The sequence below is a fragment of the Sinohyriopsis cumingii genome, chromosome 7 (assembly GCF_028554795.1).
Source record: "Sinohyriopsis cumingii isolate HCF-2022 chromosome 7, ASM2855479v2, whole genome shotgun sequence".
Taxonomy (NCBI): Eukaryota; Metazoa; Mollusca; class Bivalvia; order Unionida; family Unionidae; genus Sinohyriopsis; species Sinohyriopsis cumingii.
The window spans coordinates 136,952,179-136,972,760 of record NC_142967.1 but is presented as its reverse complement, the minus strand read 5'-3'; the positions used below and the strand labels follow the sequence as shown (position 1 = coordinate 136,972,760).

Here is a 20,582-nt window from a genome sequence, read left to right as displayed (position 1 = left end):
CAAGGAATTTATATTCATTTGTATTTATGGTATTTATTATTGGAAAAGACGGATTCGCTACCAACTTCATGTTTAGATTTAATTTGGAAATAAAATATTCCTTAAGTAATAAAGAATAATGTCTAGTAACCTATTTCAAATTAGTATTCTATTTTAAATTTATTAAATACATTTCTTCAAAATGATTCTTGCATTAAATCGTAAATATTGAATTTTATACTCTTTGGCTATCATGAAGTTAATCGAGAATGAATTATCGGTATTATATTCTAAAAGACAAAAATTATACAAATGTATGAAGTTGGTAAGCTCGAAGGAAAAGTGTAATCTTATATATATTTCTTGTTCTTTTTAAATATAAAGGCTTTATAGATGTATCTATTGTATCTATATAATGTGTGTATATATATATATATATATATATATATATATATATATATATATATATATATATATATATATATATATATATATATATATATATATACTTCGTTCATCTCGAGTCTGAACAGCCCTGTGTTTGTTTACAGTCGCTCCCGTAACCTCTCGTTCAGCCTCCCCAAAATGTAACCGTATCTACACCTCTATGAGTGATACCCCTTTGTTAAGCGAGCCTGAACTCTCTCTCTCTCTTTCTCTCTCTCCATAGGCAAATTCCTTCTCATAGTAAGAAATGAGAAGAAGGTTATGATATACAAATTTGCTTTCACAACAATTACATTACTTGGAGAAAACAAAACAACAGAATTATCTTGAGATAAAATAAATTAAAACATCTCTGCTTGAAAGAAAGTCATTGCCACCCCCATCCCCACCCCAAATTAAATGGTCAGTTCCTCATGGTAGACGAAATTGTCATGTGTATGTTAATTACTATACAAATTGCCTTCTAGAAGCTATAACTAAAGTGGGACGATTACGTTTACATTGTAAACTGACACCCTGTTATTGACAGTAGAGGGAATGTTGCTACAAATAGCAAGTATCAACACTGACACTTATGGTAGCGTACGTGACATGTGTCATATATGTGATTCTAGGTTCATAAATATAACCGTATTTGTGATAGTCGAAATTAATTGGTGAAAAATGCAACTATCTTGTCAAATCATTAATAGTTTTTAGTAATAATTTTACACTGAAACTGAAAAGATGCTTAAATTCATAACAAGTTTACTCGGAAATTTCTGTACATATCCTACTGACAGAAACTTCGGCAGTACGGGTACAATGACTATCTGCACGTGTCCTACTCCTCCCACAAGAACTTCTTGCATTCATTTCATGTGCCAGTCCTTCTCACTGACTACAACTGAACGGTGATATGCGTTTGCTTTACTCTCCACTACAACTGCAAAGTGTCGTGAGTGGGTCGTACTCCTCCACTACAAATGTACAGTGTCGTGCATGTGTTCAACTGCTCTTTATACTACTGAGCAGTGTCCTGCTTGTGTATACTGTTCACTCCAATACAGCAAAGTGTTGTGCGTATACGGCACACGCACAACACTTTACAGTCGTGGTGGGAACAGTACGACACTCCTTCCTTCACAAATGTAAACTGTCGCGCCTGTGTGACTCTCTTCCCACTAAAATGGTAGTCATGCGAGTGCCATACTCTTCCCACTAAAATGGCACTGTCATGCGAGTGTCATACTCTTCCCACTAAAATGGCACTGTCATGCAAGTGTCATACTCTTCCCACTAAAATGGTACTATCATGCTGTTTGTACTGTATTTTGTATAATAACAATTTTAAGTCTAAAATAATGATAGGATTTCTTTCAAAATAATTTAAAACTATTTTCTCTTGTTAAAGAATTTATATACACCTTGTGAAGGGTTTAATTGTGGGGTGGGGTGCTAACAATATTTTTTTAAAATTATTATAGAAGTCCCACCCAGGTTCGATTTTGGTTGGAAGTTAAATTAGTAAAAGATATATGTAAAGCTTCTCGTGGGTCGGTGGTTCTTCCCCGTGTTTTCCCGGGTTCTGCCTCCACCATTAATACTGGCCGCCATGCATAGCCTATCGTGTGCTGAAAAATGGCGTTAAACCCCACAACAACATTTCACAAATACTCTTCTCAGCTCGACCCTGTAATATCCTATTGCATCACTTGATTAGCAGTCAAGACTTGAACTGCATTAAAACATACATTAGTGCCTACTTTATTTATGTCCGTTCCTCGTTCTGGAGTAATGTCATTGTGTACATTCACTAACTGCTCGGTGAGGAAATATGCTTTGGAATGATAGAAGCGAGTGCGCATCGTTCTTTGACCCCGTATAACCTACATTGATCACTGGTCTGGGTTCGCTTACATGTGACGAGGACACGCAGACAAACTTTGCCGATATATTTTACAATTTCGAAAACAATGGCAGAATCTAGTGAAAGAGCAGTTGTTATTGCTATGGATGGTAGCGAACATTCTACTTATGCCTTTGAGTGTAAGTACTAGCTTTCTGTTTTCTCTCTGTCTCTCAGTGTTGATCAAACGGGAGCAATACACGGTACGCCCAATTATTACTGACAACAGGCTTACACAAATACTTGTAGTGCATTAGAATATTTTGAATGGGTGAACAACAAATCGTAACAGTAGATGAAATAAATTTACCATGGGGATTGCATAGTGCTACAGTACGATGGGTCAGTCAGCTCGCATCCCCCGTATTGTTGTATTTGTACGTTGGTGTTTTGACGTTACTACAGTTAAATCGACGCCTCCCCCCCCCCCATTGTAGTACAGTTTGGGGGGCTCATACATAGGACTAGCACATACCCTATTAGAATGTGTAACTGCGGCAACTTATTTTCTTGTCTCTGTAATACCCAATTAGTGGAATTGCAAGGGCGTGTGCTCTTCCGTTTTGTTTGGACAACTTTAATTCCAGGGAGAGATCTGGAACGCATACCGTAACTCCATCTGCTGGATCCAGATTTGTAAGTTGCCATAATACTGCGGGGCACAGCGATTAAGAAGCCTCGGTTGCTAGAATAGACACATAATAGATGAATTTTGTTGAGAGCATGCAAAACATGTCAGAGTGCGGTCATACAATCCGAATGACAGGTTATAAATTTTCCTTAAAAGTGATAAATATGGAACCTAACTTGATGCAAAAGTGCAAGCTTTGCATGCAGATTAGGATGGCGGCTCGGATAGGCACATATAGGTACAAATATACACCAGACAGGACTGACAGTGTTCTCGGGGGATCATAAATTATGAGTTGATATTAGATTAGTTCAATAAATCAACCCCGCAAATCTGTGTTGATAGCACGAAATTCAAAATGGCCACAGGACAGATGGTTGTGCTATTCCAGGAGGATTTACAAGTCACCAAACATATGATTTTCTCCAGAAAAATAATGTACATGCCACCAAAAGAACACTTCAGCCGACAGTAGCTGCACAGCCACGAGAAATACCGGTAAGTATATAAAATGTACCTCAATGTGTGCAGTCAAATATGAATGCAGATAATTGCAGCCTCTCACACGAAAATCAATGTCATCATGGGTGATGGGCTGATTTATGGGCCTAATATTAGATGAGTTTGTGTTGATTGCTTGGTCGGTATGCGGATGTGTGTGCTGCACACAAATGCGTATTTCAGCGAAAACTTTCCATATTTTTTTTTTTGGGGGGGGGGTATGCACATGGTCGATGGGCTGGTGATTCTGGTTGGTACGTGAAGGAAAGACGATTGTTGCCGAAACTTGTGAAACGAATTAAAATTACCTAACTTGTTGTGGTGGTGGGGTTTAACGCCATTTTTCAGCACACGATATGCTATGCATGGCGGCCAGTATTAATGGTGGAGGAAGAACCCGGGAGAAGCTACTGGCAAGGTTTGGTGGCCCCAAGTGGCCGAGTGGTCTAAAGCGCTCTTCGTTACGGATCACTGCCATTTCACCTCTGTCTGTGGGGGTTCGAGTCTAGGATTCGGCTAATGTGGGTATGTGAGAAAGCTTCCAGTAGCTTCTCGTGGGTTGGTGGTTCTTCCCGGGGTTTTCCTGGGTTCTTCCTCCACCATTAATACTGGCCGCCTTGCATAGCCTATCGTGTGCTGAAAAATGGCGTTAAACCCCACAACAACAACAACAACTGGCAAGCTTTCCCACATACCCACATTGGCCGAATCCTAGACTCGAACCCACACAGACACGTGACATGGCAGATAGCAGTGATCCGCAACGGAGAGCGCTTTAGACCACTCGGCCACTCGGGGGCCCCCTCCTAACTTGTATGATACTATTCTTTTTCAGTATATAATTTCACTATATATTGTCACGTATCCTCGTGTAAGAGCCAGTGATAGCACATTCCGCCCTGGAAGTAAATTTGTGTGTGCATATATATATATAATATATATATATATATATATATATATATATATATATATATATACATATAACGGCGCAAAACGGTTGGATGGGTGCCTCATGTTTAGAAACGGAATATTTAGGAACTCGCTGGTCATAAATGATCAGTCGCAGCCACAAAATTAAACTCTAATGGAACTGTAAACACCGAAAACTGGACTGGCGTTTATTTGATGTCGGAATCCATAGTCAGTCATTGGGTGCCAAACAGCTCCTAAGGGTTCAGTGGAGAAGTTCAGGGTGGAAATTTGGTCCTATGGGGACGGGACATAATGACAAGAGGTCTATACTCAGACACATACTCAACACAGTCTACGTATCAAGGCACATACACACATCGTATCAAGGCACATACACACATCGTATCAAGGCACATACTCACACAGTGGTCTTTATCTACTCACACGGTTGTCGTATCAAGGTACACACTCACACAGTCGTCGTATCAAGGTACACACTCAAACAGTCGTCGTATAAAGGCACATACTCATACAGTCGCTTTATCGCGGTCGCATTAGAATTCCTGAACAATTCTGATTCTGAGTCTTAAATATAGCGAAAATCCGTGGCAGTTTCGACTTGTCAACTCCCAGTATTGATGCATGCTTCAGTCATTACATTTAAACGAAAATTGTCCATACAGATTGGGTCAACATAATGTACTTGTGCAGCTGTTATGTAGAGTATCAGATTGCTTTTGGCTAGATTGTTTATTCGATTGGATCAATCGACATACCACTAAGATAATGATTTACACACAGTGGAACCTCTTAAGCATGTTTTTTTTTGGGTGGGTGGGTGGGTATTGTTTTAACGGCATTTATGAACACATTTTTGGCTAAATAACGTTGAAGACATGGAAGATGTCAACCAGTGATGGCATGAGCATTATTGAACCCGTGAACCTTGGATTACGAGTCCAGTATTATGCCAAATTGATGTACCACAGTTTAAAGGGCTTATACAACTGTTTAAGTAAGGAGTAGTTAAAATTACAAGTTTAACGGTAACGTTTTCCCTTATTGGCCATTACCGTAATAACTCTGTTCTCACATATCTTCATCTCCTTGATATATGAAGATTATTTGATAAATTGGGGACATATATATAGCATACTTGGTACTCTAAAGTATTTATCAGGTGAACGGTTTGTTGAAATAGGTCAGATAGACTGCAGTGTTGACGCATATAAACAATGTAACTATACCCATACTGTATCTGTTAAAATTGTGTCCATTCTTTATCTTACAAAATTTCACTAACACCCATCTACCGTCGTATCCACGACACATTTACCTAAATCATACCTGTCTTAAACAGTAAAGTAAATTAAGAATCAGAAGGGACTAGCAACCATTCTGTGTAACCAAAGAGCACCTCTATTGTGATGTACGGCATGTCTGCATGTACTAGTATTACAACTTTAGAAGATTTGAAGCCAGAATCCCCGACACTAAACCTAGCGTAGTCAAATTCACTATTTGATTGGGCTCTGTGGCTATTTGTCCGTGTCGCAAATCTGTTGACTTTTGATTTGTTGGTGCATGACACATTGGTATATATAGATCGCACCTGCTTATAGAAGAGTGTGCATGTCAAGATAAATTCAGCGTACTTACTGCTATCTGTCTTGGTGGTTTTCAAGAAGACTGGAATGCCATGGGAATTAATAAACCAATTGCGACATTCTCTCCCTAGCAAGCCCATGCTTTTTTGTATTGTGAATATTTAGTTTTTTTTCTTCTTCAGGTGATAATGAATACGTCAATATAGTACAAGAAACTCTCTCTCTCTCACACACACACACACACACACACACACACACACACACATATATATATATATATATATATATATATATATATATATATATATATATATATATATATATATATATATATAAACGAGATACTGATATGTATCAGTGATGGAGGAAATTATTTTTCACAGGTCAGTAACACAATTATCGCCACAGTGAGATTATAACTTTTGGAACTAGTTTCCTTCCCCATTTGGACAATATACTGTCCTTATGCATGCTGTTGAAACTGTTGTTTCCATATTTAGGCCAGTCGGATTCTTCTCCTCTTTCTCTCTCTCTATCTCTCTCTTCAATAGGACGAAGAGAACATGCAAATACTGTACATGTATATAAGTGATGAGGAAGTGCTCCATAAAATGTCCGAAAATCCAATCAACAATAAATATGTTTAAAGTAATAACCTATTTGAACATTGTGTTCAGTGTGAATCATGGAACTTGTTTGTGATTGAACAAAGTTAAGTGATCTTTTTCTGTTTTGATATTCGGTGTCACATTAACAGTACCTGTTACACTCAGCGACATGCAATATCTTTTCAGGGAAAAATATTAAATTTGTTTCATCAGTGATTGTAATTCCCAATACGTTCATAATATGTTTCTAACAATGCGGAAATCTTGGATTGATGATTATTTATTTGAAATCGAAATTAGAGGCCAATCTAAATTTGGGTTCAGAGTTTGTTTCTGAGCTAGACTGTAAACTTGCTAATGCCACACACTTCACTTTTAAATGCTAAACTAAACTAAACAAATAAAAAAAAAAATTCTTTATATGTAAACTCAATATCAATAAAATGTTTGATACCAGTGATGTGTGATGATTATACAGCCCCGACGATATTGTACCAATTCGCTCCAAAAATAATGTATTAACGGAAATAAAAGTATCTTCAAAACACTCATTCATTTGTCAAAATGAAGTTTGAAGCATCATATGTGGGAACGATATGTTTGCAGAAACCACTGCCCGAAATTATTGTAAAATCTCGAAACTTTATTTTATCGATGTAGTAATGCAGCTGTAATCTTTGACTTGGAATGGAAAAAAATCCGTGTAAATTGACGTATTTTGCCGTCTGATATATATATATATATATATATATATATATATATATATATATATATATATATATATATATATATATATAGTTTACCGAAGTGGGCGGTGGGTTTATCGAGGAGGCGTTAATGCTGGATAATGCTTTTTACGCGATAAGGCAGGGGGCGCTGAAATGTGGTTTCTTCAGTCGTGAATAATTGCCTGTATCTATTAAACAAACGTAGGTATATAGTATGCATGTATGTACGACTGATGTGACATTAATTCGCAGCCTTTATGGTCTGTCATAGCAGAGGAATATTTCGTGGACAGAAAGATAGACCGCAGATGAAAGGCCTTATTCAGAGTTGTGACAGTTTGTAGCCCGATCCCAGTTGACAGCATAGTCAGTTGCTATATCGCATATTTATCTTGGTCCATTTATCATATCAACTTTGTGTTGACGTAGTTGCCTTTCACGTTTGTACTTGTTTATGGAAGCAGTCCTGACATGTCGCTAAATTAAGGGGTCGTAAGACAGACATTAAGATAGAATTTTGTCACATGTAGAACGGGAACATGTCAAATAAAATGCATGTAAAAGGTGTTTTAGTTATAAACATTTGTTGGAGGGAGAGAAATAGAGAGAGAGAGAGATTGATTTGCATTTTTATTTTAGCTTTAACAATTTTTCAGTCATATCGCTACGATGTCAGCATTCTGGCAGTTTATAGTGATGTCTAGTACTGGGGCATCATGCCGCAAACATGTAGCATGATGTCACACCCAGTCACATTATCCTGACACCATGCCGACCAGTCCTAACACTAACCTCTTAATGCTGAGCGCCAGGCGAGGCATTTGTTAGTACCAACTTTGTAAGTCTTTGGTATGACTAGACCGGAGTTCGAACCCACGACCTCCCGCATCCGAGGCGGACGCTATAACCACTAGGCCACCGAAGCGGTCGGATGAGGCAGTTGACACGGGTTTACACTAAAAGACGTCTTATAATATCTAGTTGTTCCTAAATCAAAATGTTGCTTTCGAACTTCATCTAAGACATTTTATATAGTCTTGCTTGTCCTAAATAAAGAAGATCCGAGTCAGACCTCCAGTTTCTTGGCCATCTGTAAAATCTTACCGCTACTTCTGCTCAGTTGATCTTACGCGAGATAATAGATCACTCCGCCTTCTGAATCACATGACATGACGATCTGTTAGCCTCCGACATACCTTCATAAATTTGCAAGGAATCTTTCTGTTTGAGCAGTATGGTTTTTAAAAATGAATATTATTAATACAAATGTAAAATTACCAAGTTGCATTAATTACATTGCAGTAGACAGTAGTTCTGTTTGTAATCCAAATTCGTATTCTTCGTTTTTAAATTAAAAAATTAAATTAACAATTGAAATTCTCGCCAAAAGATGTTAATGTATTTATTATACAGTTAATCTTTATTAATTTGAGCTGGTTTTTGTTAATGCTGCCCAGGACCGCGGACAGGATAGGACAACTCGGACAAATTCCGGTGTCACACAATAGTCAGGGGTCCACAATTTGTGGTTATAGCGGCCTTCTGGAGAATTTTTCCCACTGATCATATCCACGACCCTGATACTGCCTTATAGGTAAAAAATTTAAAATATATAATAAAAACGTAAGTACTGTTTAGAAGCGTACTGTTGTGAATAATAATTCTCAACTTCTAATCTGTCTGTGACGAAATCAGTATTAAATTGTAAATTTGTAAACTTTAAGAACGATATAATGTGGGTCCAGTGCTTCCTGCAGAAGAAATACAAAATAAAAAATAAAAACAAAGTCGAAGTTTGCGGGTATCCACGCAAAGTCAAGACACGGTCATTTTTACATTATTTTTTCAATTATTTCTTTCTTTTGCATGCAAGCATGTGGTGATTACCATCAGTGCTGTCCATGTTCTGCTGATAGTAACACAAGTCTTTATACATCCAAATTTCGGGAAAGGAATAAATCTAACACTTCCATTTAGAAGACCTGAATATCGACTGTTAGTTCAAACAATTTTTTTCTCATAGATTTGTAATTGGAGATTGCAAGAGTCAACACTGGACGGTAAAGGTATCGACTATTAGAATTACAAATCCCCTACTGAGTCCTTTTCATCATTATTGATCGAAATCGACGAACCATTACAAAAATTTGTAAATACTTACCATAACGAATTCATTATCGCGATAATCAGCTCATTGTTTACGTTGCCTGCGGGTGTGTTTAATTTTCACTCGGTGGTTTGGTTAATCGAACAGCGTGATTAATAAGTGTTAGATCAGTTGATAGTAGGTTTGACATGAGGATTTCACTTAACGTCTTCCTATGAGTAGTAGTGAGTTAAAATAGTTTTGATGATCTACAATATGGCCGCCATGGTAGCCATATTGAAATTTATGTTGTAGCCACTTCTCTTGAACAGAGGTTCCTGTAAACATGGAGTTTGCTCTTATAATATCTGGTTGGTACTAAAAGTTGACCGTTTCTTTTGGGTGTCGGATGTAGAGTTGGAATGAGACTGGTTTTTTGGAACTAGGATTTCCAGCGTTCCAAATGCTGGACTATTTTTATTTGCTCTGATTTATGGTAAGAACACAAAAACCTGTTGTATCCATTGTATTAGTTTTTTAAAAAAAATATTTTGAGGTAAAAGAAGAAGTGAAAAGAATCCCATCTCAGTTGAATGGTCGGTCCTATTATGAACTAATTAAAAATGGTTATAATAAATTGTGTTCATTATGAAAAGTTTGATATAACTATTTTTTTTTGTGAAGATACAGTTGTCTCGACATTTTTTGTAAAACACTTCTTATTATATGCAGTTGGTCCTAAATGAAAAATGTTGCCAAAATCTTGTGACAGCTGCTTCTAAAAAATAGATGGCCATACAAACATCTAAAAAGAAAATAATTTAAAAAAACAAGGATTCTTTCTTGCAGTGTACAGTTATTTCTATATTAAAATGATTCTGATCTAACACCCAAAATGGCTGCCGTGACATACATTTTTTTCTACTTCCTCAGAACGGATCGTTTTATGGACATGAGGTTGTCACTGAGACACTAGTATAACAATAGTTAGCTGATTTTAAATGGAAATGGTACACATCTAACTTCCAGCATGGCACCATCAGGCCATCTTGAAAAATGTTATCACTTCTCCTCTAACATGAATAATGGCACTGGTATGGGTTTTCACTAGAATACTTCATGTATTTTAACTGGTTCTTAATTAAAATGGTGCCTATCTGTCCACCAGCACATGGACACTTTCTCTGAAAGAATTTTGAAAACTGGATGTAATTAGTCTTGTGGTCGAGTTAAAGGTTATCACTTACATTTTTATACATCACTGAGCCAATGAATATAATAACTAGTACACATGCAATGAATGAATTTTGATCAAAGTTTGTATTTAATTGCATTCCAATGAACAAGTTGATAGCACTTGTACATTGATTTTAACAAAGGTCTTGAGTCGGGTTTCTTTGTATTGACTTGTATGCAGGATATCATAAACTAATATGAATGAAATTTTAAGAACCCAGTTTGTTCATATATCTGACAAATACCTCAAAACGATATCACTTTAATATAAAAAAATATTCTCAGAAAATATAAAATTATAAGAGTTACCAAAACCTGGCATTTGAGTATAGCTTGATGTTGTCTGAGACAAGTTTAATAAGTTTCTATTCATATTACCTGGTTCAAGGTCAAAGGTTATGACAAAGAATTTATTACTGTGCTTAACAGTGTCTTGTGAACATGTTAACCTGGATGTGTATAAGAATGTATTTTTCTTTCAAAGTTTAGTGTGTCCAAGTTTCTCATACATAACAGATCTGGTTTCAATACTCAGCTGTTAAAAAGGAATAAAAGGACAGGAACAAAAATCCAGTCTTATCTTGTATTTCTGGAAATTTATTTGAGTTGGTAGAGTGCTATTCCCTTCATGGGACTGATATTTAGAACATGATAAAAATTGTTATTACATGGCTGTGGTGAAGTTGTGGATGGCTTGCACTTGAGGTAACAAACAACATTTTCTACCTCAGGGAAAAAATAGACAAAGGTCAGGGTCACTGTAGCTGAAAGAAGAAAAATTGGTTTCTGCATAATCACCTAAGTTCTCTATAGTCGCCAGACTTGAAAACAAATAAAATAATGGTTTCAGCATGGCAAATTTAGTTCAAGACCCTATACTTGGACCATGAGTTTAGGCAGCTGAAACCCGGTGGTCAGTAATATCCAGGATCAACTATACCCTACCTTGCCTGCACAGAGGACTATTAAATATGGGGCTGCTTTGTACTGTTCTGCTCATGGTACTCTTGTTTCTTTATTAATAATGAATCTCATTGCTGTACTACTGTATGAATCTAGTGACTCTTTTTAGTGGAATGTCTTTATCAACTAAGGCGAGAATTCTTCTTTTACAGGGTATTTTGATAATATCCACAAAGAGAATGATAGAGTGGTTCTTCTTCATGTTCCAGAATACCGTACCGTAGTACAGTCACGTAAGTATTTCATGTAGGTAAGAGACTGAGAGATAGAATGATCAGGTAGTTACTGCAGTTTTCACCAGATGTACCATTATTAATTTCAAGATATAAAGGGGTATGGTTTATACGGCAGAAGAACCTAATAGGGATATTTTTTCAGCATCCCAAGTTTTAGTTTTGCATTTATGCAGATTTGACGATATAGTAACAGATTTGTTAAATTTGCATTTCCAGCAATTGTAAAAAAAATAATAATATTGGAATTGGTTTATTTGCATCAGATAGGGGTTGTACAAATTCAGTTTGTTTATTTCGGATTAAAAATTAGATTTAAGCAGAACAGTAAATTGTTATTACACTGTGAATGTATTTTGTTTTGCACATGTACATGAAGACGTCGTTTCTATTTCTGAATAAAATACCAGTATGGATCATGTGAACTCAAATTTTGTAACACTTGTCTGTGAAGTTTTGTGACATTTGACATGAATAAAGCATGGCTGATCTTTTAATTTTAGCCAATCTGGCAAGTTAATTGAATATGCTTACATAAATTGTCTCCCTTAGTAAAATAACTGATTTGACTACAACATTGAGTATTGGCTTTCCTAACAAGCATCTGTCTCTTAGCTAAACCGGTTGGGTGTCGTTTCAAAGCCCATTGATGTAGAGGAATGCGATAAGACTTGGTGGGTGTTTTACCAGGAAGGTTTTCGAATAATCTTCATACAGTTTATTTATACTTGGTGTCAGGATGACAGCATACATGATGTGATGTGTTTAATGAAAACACTTTCTGTTGGACAGCTATGACACAGCACCTCAAGTATGCATTTTGAAATGTTGATTTAACACTTAAAGAACTCTTAAAACAAGGTAAAAGCAATTCATAGCAAAACCTGGGAATGGAAGAGGTCACTAGGAGCAGCAGTGCCTCTTGGTGGAAATGAAAAAACCTGGGCTTGCTGTCTGGGTTTTATTTACTTTATATTTCTAGTGCTGCCATTCTGGCAGCAGGTGGTCTTTGCCTGATTGAAGAATAGACAGATAAAGTAAATGAGTTGGAAGCTTGGATATGATGGATTGGTATAGATTGGCATTTTGCATTTAGTTGGTTTACCTGCAAGACTTTGTTTTTAGGAAAAACCTGACACCTGTTAATCAATGTATAGCTCCTCCCCCTCAAGGGGGGTGGGGGCACCTAGGACAAAATAAGTAACTGTCAGTGGCAAGATTCATAGCCATAATTGTCCTCTTTACTGCCAGTGAGTTATGAGGGACCATTGACATGAATCTTTTTATTCGGTCTGCCTGAATTGCAAACAGTACAAACATAATTTGATAATTTGTCCTCCTTGTTAATTATTGTAAAAGCTATTTACCAGGAAAGATTGCAGTTACAAATGGTTGCAACCTGCTGTGTTATTAACTCAAAGAAGTAAAAAAAAAGGCAAATGCATATGGTTCTTTTAAAAAAAATTAAAATGCCAATTTATTGCAAGCAAAAACATTCATAAGTAGATCAAGGTCTTTAATTGTGTACTGAACACAATTTGTGTTTTGTTTAGTTATCACTCCATGTTAATTGTGTTTTTCTATAATACATTTCCATCATTTTTGTTAATTATTTCTGAAATCCACTAGTTTAGGTACAAATTCTAAGGATGTTCAGAGAGATGTTCAGAGACTATCTTATGCTTAGTAGAGACCCCAAGTGGCCAAGTGGTCTACACAACGTTACAGATCATTGACATCTCATCTCTGTCTGCGTGGGTTCGAGTCTCATGTTCAGTCATTGTGGGCATGTGAGAAAGCTTGTCAGTAGCTTCTCGTGGGTCAGTGGTTCTTTCTGGGGTTTTCGCGGGTTCTTCCTCCACCATTAATACTGGCCACCATGCATAGCCTATCTTGTGTTGAAAATGGCGTTAAACCCTACAACAAGAACAGCATATGTTAGGCACTTTGGGCATAAAATGTTTTAAAAAAATTAATACACAGGCCTTAAATTTATTATAATTGTCTTTGTAGCCAGCAGGACTATTAGGTTGATAAATGTACTATTCCTGCTGAATCTTCACTTCTCCTTCCAAAAAGCTGATTGGAAACAACTGAAATTGTATTAGGCTTGAAATCATGAAAACTACTTTTAGATCAACAGGACATTTTAAAGCATCAGACTGGTGAACAAGTGCTGTTTTTTGTGTTCTGGCATAGTTTTTTGTTGCATTTTCTAGAAATGGTTGCATTTAAATGAAATAACTGGAATTTTATGTACAAGTGACCAATCACGAACTGACTGAATCACACCTGTGTGTTCTGGTAATGTATGCAAATGATGAAAATTAGAACTCAAGAAAATTGTGTCTTCTGTTTAGGGCTTATTGATCTTTTTGGATGAATGCACTTAACATTCTTCATTGGTTAAAATTAGAGAAATATATTAATGATTTTCTTAGAGACTATAATTGGATGACTGCAGTGGTTATCTTGAAAATCGTATTGCTACTTCTCATAGATGAAAAGTTATTATCAACAATGGGTTTTCACCAGAAGACTTTATATGTTGTCTAGTGGCTGCTTAATGAAAATGGTACTGATATGACATCCAGTATGGCCACCACACCATGGCAGCCATCTTGAAGATCTTGTTGCTTTGAGACCTCCTAAATGGAAAGTCATATTGATATGGGATTTTCTCCAGAAGACTGATTATGATGTCTGTGTGTGTGTGTGTGTGTGTGTGATTTAGATTTTGAACGTAACTTTAGCATTTTTTCATTCATATCGCTATGATGTATACAGTGTGGCGGTTGATAGTGATGTCTAGTACTGGTGCATCATCCTGCAGACATGTAGCACGATGTCCCACCCAGTCACATTATCCTGACACACTAACCTTTTAATACAGAGCACCAAGTGAGGCAGCAGGTTATATCATTTTAAAAAAGTGTTTGGTATAACTCGGATGGGGTTTTGAACCCACAACCTTCTGCATCCAAGGTGGACACTCTAACAACTTAGACCACGGAAGCAGTGATTTTGATATCGAATTACTCTTGAATGAAAATAGTGCCGATCTGATATCATGTATGGCATGTACTATATCAAAAAGTTCTCCTGAATGGATGCTCATATCAACATGGGTTTTTTCACCAAAAGTCATCTGATGGTGTATAGTGTATCCAAATCAAAATGGCACTGATTTTGCATCCAATGTGGATTCCACAGTAGGTAATTTGAGAGTCTTATTGCATAAGAATATCAGAAATGGTTTCAACACATTGCAGTTAACAGCAAGAAATGGGCTTGAATACTGGAAATTCAGTACATTGTCGGTCATTTCATATTTTTTTTGTTTCAGCATGAAATATGTATTATATATTTTTTGTACAAATGATACAATCTTAAAGGCCTTGCATGTTGTACAAATCATGTAGTATTGAAGGCCTTATACGTGATGTAAATGATACTCATGAAGGACTTAACAATTTATACAAATGATGCAGTCTTGAAGGCCTTACAATTTGTATGAATGATGCAGTCTTGAAGGCCTTACAGGTTGTACAAATGATGCAGTCTTGAAGGCCTTACAAGTTGTACAATTGATGCAGTATTGAAGGCCTTGCAAGTGATACAAATGATGCAGTCTTGAAGGCCTTACAAGTTGTACAAATGATGCAGTCTTGAAGGCCTTACAAGTTGTACAATTGATGCAGTCTTGAAGGCTTTACAAGCTGTACAAATGATGCAGTCTTGAAGGCCTTACAATTTATACAAATAATGCAGTCTTGGAGGCTATGCAAATTATACAAATGATGCAGATTAGTCATCTGATATTTCCACCATGTTATGAAAACAAAAAAAAGTGTTAAACAGCATCGTCAAAAATGCCACACAAATCTTTCAAACATGTGTGACATGAAAACATGATTTTCAGTAATCTTAATAAAACAAAGAGCGCTTTCTTGAAACCTTCATAATTGCTGGTAACCTGGACCTGTATAAACAGTGAACAGTTGCAGTACATTTTGACAAAATTTGACAGAAATCATCCTGGCAAGATGGACTTTCTGGAGATCTACAATTAAATATGTCTGCTGTTACTAAAAGTAGAAAACAAACTTTCATTTTTCATTAATTGTGTAAAAGAATTTGCCCAATTTTGACAGCATCTTAGCTTGAAGGTCTTTCGAAAATATGCAGATGATGCCATTCTGCCAGCATACATATATGACTACTCTTTCAAAAAGTAGACCAACATATGAACAAATTTATGTAATGAAAGAACCTATATTGAGATTGACCAACTTTGATTAATATCATTCTAGCATGAAGGCCTTTTAGTATTTGACAGGTGTTGCTGATGTGCCATCAGATATTGTCACCATAAAGAGAGAAACCTTGAAACTTGTTTTTATTGTATATGCACACAACATTAATAAAGAAATTTCTACTGAACACATCCTATGGATCCAAATTTCTTGGCCATTTTTCTGCCTGTCTGGCAGATGTCAGCCAGGGAAGTGATCACATGTTTTCTTTGGCCTTTTAAAAAAAAATATATATATTGATGGTGTTAGTGATTATTTCATAATGTAGTATTGATTGAACTATTTAGATACATAATTCAACTGTCAAGTTCAGTGTGACCATGAATTATATGACATTGTGTTTATGTTGTAGCCATGGTGATGGCAGATGTGACAGTGATCACTGACCTTATGCAAGAAGAAGAGAAGCGGATTAAAGATTACCTTGAGCTGCTTGGCAACAGCCTCAAGGCTAAAGGGGTATGTCTGTATGTCTGTCAAACCCCTCTCTATGGCTCTATTTGTAGTCTGTTTACTATCATTGAATTAGGTTGTTGGTTTGGTTGGTTGGATTTATCAGCACTTTGAACACATCATGACTGTTATCATGCCAAAGAAATGGTACCTTCCAAAAGGTCACAGTGAGATAGCCAGCTGAGCCGGGCTGGCCTGGGTGGGAAACATGTGACCCATTTGATATCAAGTCACATGACCTACCAGCTGATCTTACATGGCTTCCCACTGAGTTATGACCACTTGGGGATTCTGTAATCTAACATCTGCTGAACAATGAAACTCAGAATTTCATTGTTTATGTTTGGTATTTTGTTTAGAGACTCTTCATGTGTTTGATAGCTATGGATGTTACACTTCCCATACACTGAATTTGTTTCATCATTGGAATTTTAAACCATGTCTTTCTTGGTTGCCCTCTGTTTGTTGTATAGTACTGTCAGAAGTGGAATGCATGTACAGGTGTGATATGAAGAAAATAATGCACTCTGCTCCACCCTCCAATATTTTTGTTTTTTCCCAATGCAAAGAGAGTATAAACATGATCCAATTCTACAGTACAAAATCAACTTCATAACTGAAATGGAAAGTCAACTTTAACACTGGGTTGCCATAAGAGAGAGGTAAAATTTCATATGACTAGTCCTACGTTTACCATACATACTTACTTATAAGTCAGGTCCAACTGTAAACTGCACAGACCCACATCTGCCATTGCATGATGTGCTGGCAGATCTCGGTCTGTGCAGTTTGTTAGGAGTAATCAGTTGAACAAACAATACAGACCTGATCTGCCAGCACATCTTGGTATGGAAGACCAGGATCAATATTGCTTTGCTGTCAGACCTGACTTACAAGCTGATATATATTGTATGTATATGTGCATACATTTTATTGTGCAGGTTGGTGGTAAAGTGAAGAGTTGTGGTGGGAATCCAGGAGAAGTTATCATCCGTGTTGCCAAAGAAGAGAATGCGGCTTTCATAGTTACAGGCACACGTGGAATGGGCAAGATCCGGCGCACATTACTTGGCAGTATCAGTGATTACATCATTCACCATTCCCATATTCCTGTGCTGGTGTGCAGACACAAAGATTCCCATAAAAGCCAGTAGATCCTGCAGCTTAGAAGAATGAGCGTGAAAGAAGTTACCATAATAACATTAATTATCCCAGGGAATTAATTATGTTGTATCAGTTTTGTTTTGCATTATGTTGTGATGTGTTCTATTTGATATTAGTTTAACTTTGAAGAAAGAGATGCTTTTATGTGTTGAGAACCATATACTTTAAGAAATGTATCACATCTCCTTATGAAAATAAAAAAATGATGGCTTTTGATTTTGCAGATAGTAGCTTTTCTATTTATTTAAATAGTGCCAAATATTCTAGTCACCATCACAGGCTTTCTTTGCTCTGTTACATTGCCATTCAATCAGCTTGGGATGCAAGCATGTGGAATTGTTGATGCATGTACATTTGTGTACTCTTTTTTCTTTTCTTTTCCTCAGTCATTCTAAATCGTAGAAACATTCTGTTCACACAAACCTGAATTAGGTCTTAATCTTAGACACACACTGTTCACACAAACTTGGTTTAGGTCATAATTTTAGACACCCTGTTCATACAAACCAGATTTAGGTCTTAATCTTAGACACACATTGTTCATACAAACCAGATTTAGGTCTTAAATGTAGACATACACTGTTAATACAAACTTGAATTAGGTTATAATTTTAGATACACACTGTTCATACAAACTTGATTTAGGTCTTAATTTTAGACACACCGTTCATACAAACCAGATTTAGGTCTTAATCTTAGACACATATTGTACATAAAAACTTGATTTAGGTCTTAATTTTAGATATACACTGTTCATACAAACTTGAATTAGGTCATAATTTTAGACACACTGTTCATACAAACTTGATTTAAGTCTTAATTTTAGACACACACTGTTCATACAAACCAGATTTAGGTCTTAATCTTAGACACATATTGTACACGTGTGCAGATGATATATTTTAGTCAGTTCAGTTCAGAGTTTGCATAAAATTAATGAGCTACAGATTATATAATTTTTGTACATTTGACTTTTATATTTGAATTGGCTACAAGCCAAATACATAAGCTGGTTGTATATGGATGACAGGTATTACATATTGTATGTTTGGACAGGTGTTATATACTCTAGGCATGAAAAGGTGTTAAATATTTAAGGCTTGGACAGGTGTTACATATTGTAGGAATGGATAAAGAATTGCATATTGAATATGTTATAGTAGATAAGGTATTAATATAATTTTTTTATACAGAAATGCATATTATAAAACATATCTTACAGTAATTTTATTAATAGCAATGAAAAGTAAAAGAAATGTCCTGCTGCAAGTTCATTCAACAATAGTGCAATCTTTAAATGGTATAATAGTGGTGGAAAGCATTCTTAATTATGCTTAAACAATATAGATGTGTAAAACATGATGAATGCTGTCATTGTACTTATAGTCAGCCTTTAGCAAGCAGAACCTTGTAGACAATGCATTTTGCAGATTTTTTTGTATAGGTTGCCATTTATTATCTCCAAGCACCCTCACCTTTTATGGCTTTACTTAATAGAGAACACCCATACCTTTTTGTGGTTTTACTTAATAGAGAACACCCATACCTTTTTGTGGTTTTACTTAACAGAGAACACCCATACCATTCAGCAGTTTAAACATTGCATATATTTAACTATATCCTGCTGCTGAGAGAGAATTTAATATGAAGAAAAGGAAGAACAAAAGAGAAAGTAAAAAAATAATGGAAGAATGAAAGAACGATAGAAGGAAAAGGAGACAAAGCAAATTATATCAGTGGTAAATAGAAGATGTGTGTTTTGTGACATGATAAATAACATAATATTTTATTTTGACCGTAGGTTAAAATATGATGTGGGTGATGTCATTGTAGATATTTATAACATAACAATAAGTTCATTACTGTGCTTATGCAAAACAGGAGAAATACATTTTCTTTGTCAATGCTTGAGACGAAGGGGCATTGTTTTATGTTGCTTAAACACAACCATTGAGTTGAAATTGTATTTTCGTTGCCATTGTTACTGTAATTTGCAAATTTAACAGATGTGTGCATCATATTATAGGTATCTATATGTATAATGTATACTTCATATTGGTAACCTTTGTTTATTGTTTGTCTTGTGTTTATACCATAATTATCTGAACCATATAACCAGTGTGTAACTGTTAAATAACACACCAAAGAAGGCAATGTAACCCTCACACATATTTGTTATTCATACAGTTACAGTCATGACAGATTTTAGAATACTATAAGTGTACTTATTTCAGATGTAGTCTTATAAAATCCAGAATGAGCACTAATTTTTTTCCATGTGCAAGGTTTTAAGGGAGTCAGAAGTGAATTTATGACTGATTAATCTAATAATCACTTGAAAAGTAGTCAAAAAATAAGATGGGAATAGTATGCATATATAAGTACACCTATACGCTTTGGGGGACGTGTTATTGCTGTAATTGCTTTTTATCAATTCACTATTTGTAAAATCTCTATTATGCAAGATGGAAATAAAATATGGTAATTACCTCAGTTGTTCTGTAGTGTAGATCTGTAAAATTCCCACCTTACTGCTCCGGTGGCCTAGTGGTTAGTGTGTCTCCCTCAGATGTGACAGGTTGTGGGTTCAAACTCCAGCCGAGTCATACCAAAGACATATTAAAATGGTACTAACAGCTGCGTCACTCGGTGCTCAGCATTAAGAGGTTAGTATTAGGACTGATGATGTGACTGAAAAATTGTTAAAACTATGTTAAAAATCCAAAACACACACACACATAAATTTCCCACCTGGTTATATATCCTGGTTTTGGTTTGGTTTGGTGTTTTAATGCACATCAGCACAAGTACTTTCTTTAGTGCCAGAGTA

At 36.0% G+C, this 20,582-nt stretch overlaps 1 protein-coding gene across 1 annotated transcript; it reads left to right on the top strand.

The window, feature by feature from the left end:
• The first annotated feature begins 2,223 nt into the window (after nt 1-2,223).
• Nucleotides 2,224-20,245, top strand: LOC149796215 (uncharacterized). The gene is made up of 4 exons (XM_089966183.1): nt 2,224-2,454; nt 11,739-11,819; nt 16,488-16,594; nt 17,530-20,245. The coding sequence occupies exons 1-4, from the start codon at nt 2,382-2,384 to the stop codon at nt 17,740-17,742; spliced, it is 474 nt and encodes a 157-aa protein (XP_089822309.1). The 5' UTR covers nt 2,224-2,381; the 3' UTR covers nt 17,743-20,245.
• Nucleotides 20,246-20,582: the final 337 nt, after the last annotated feature.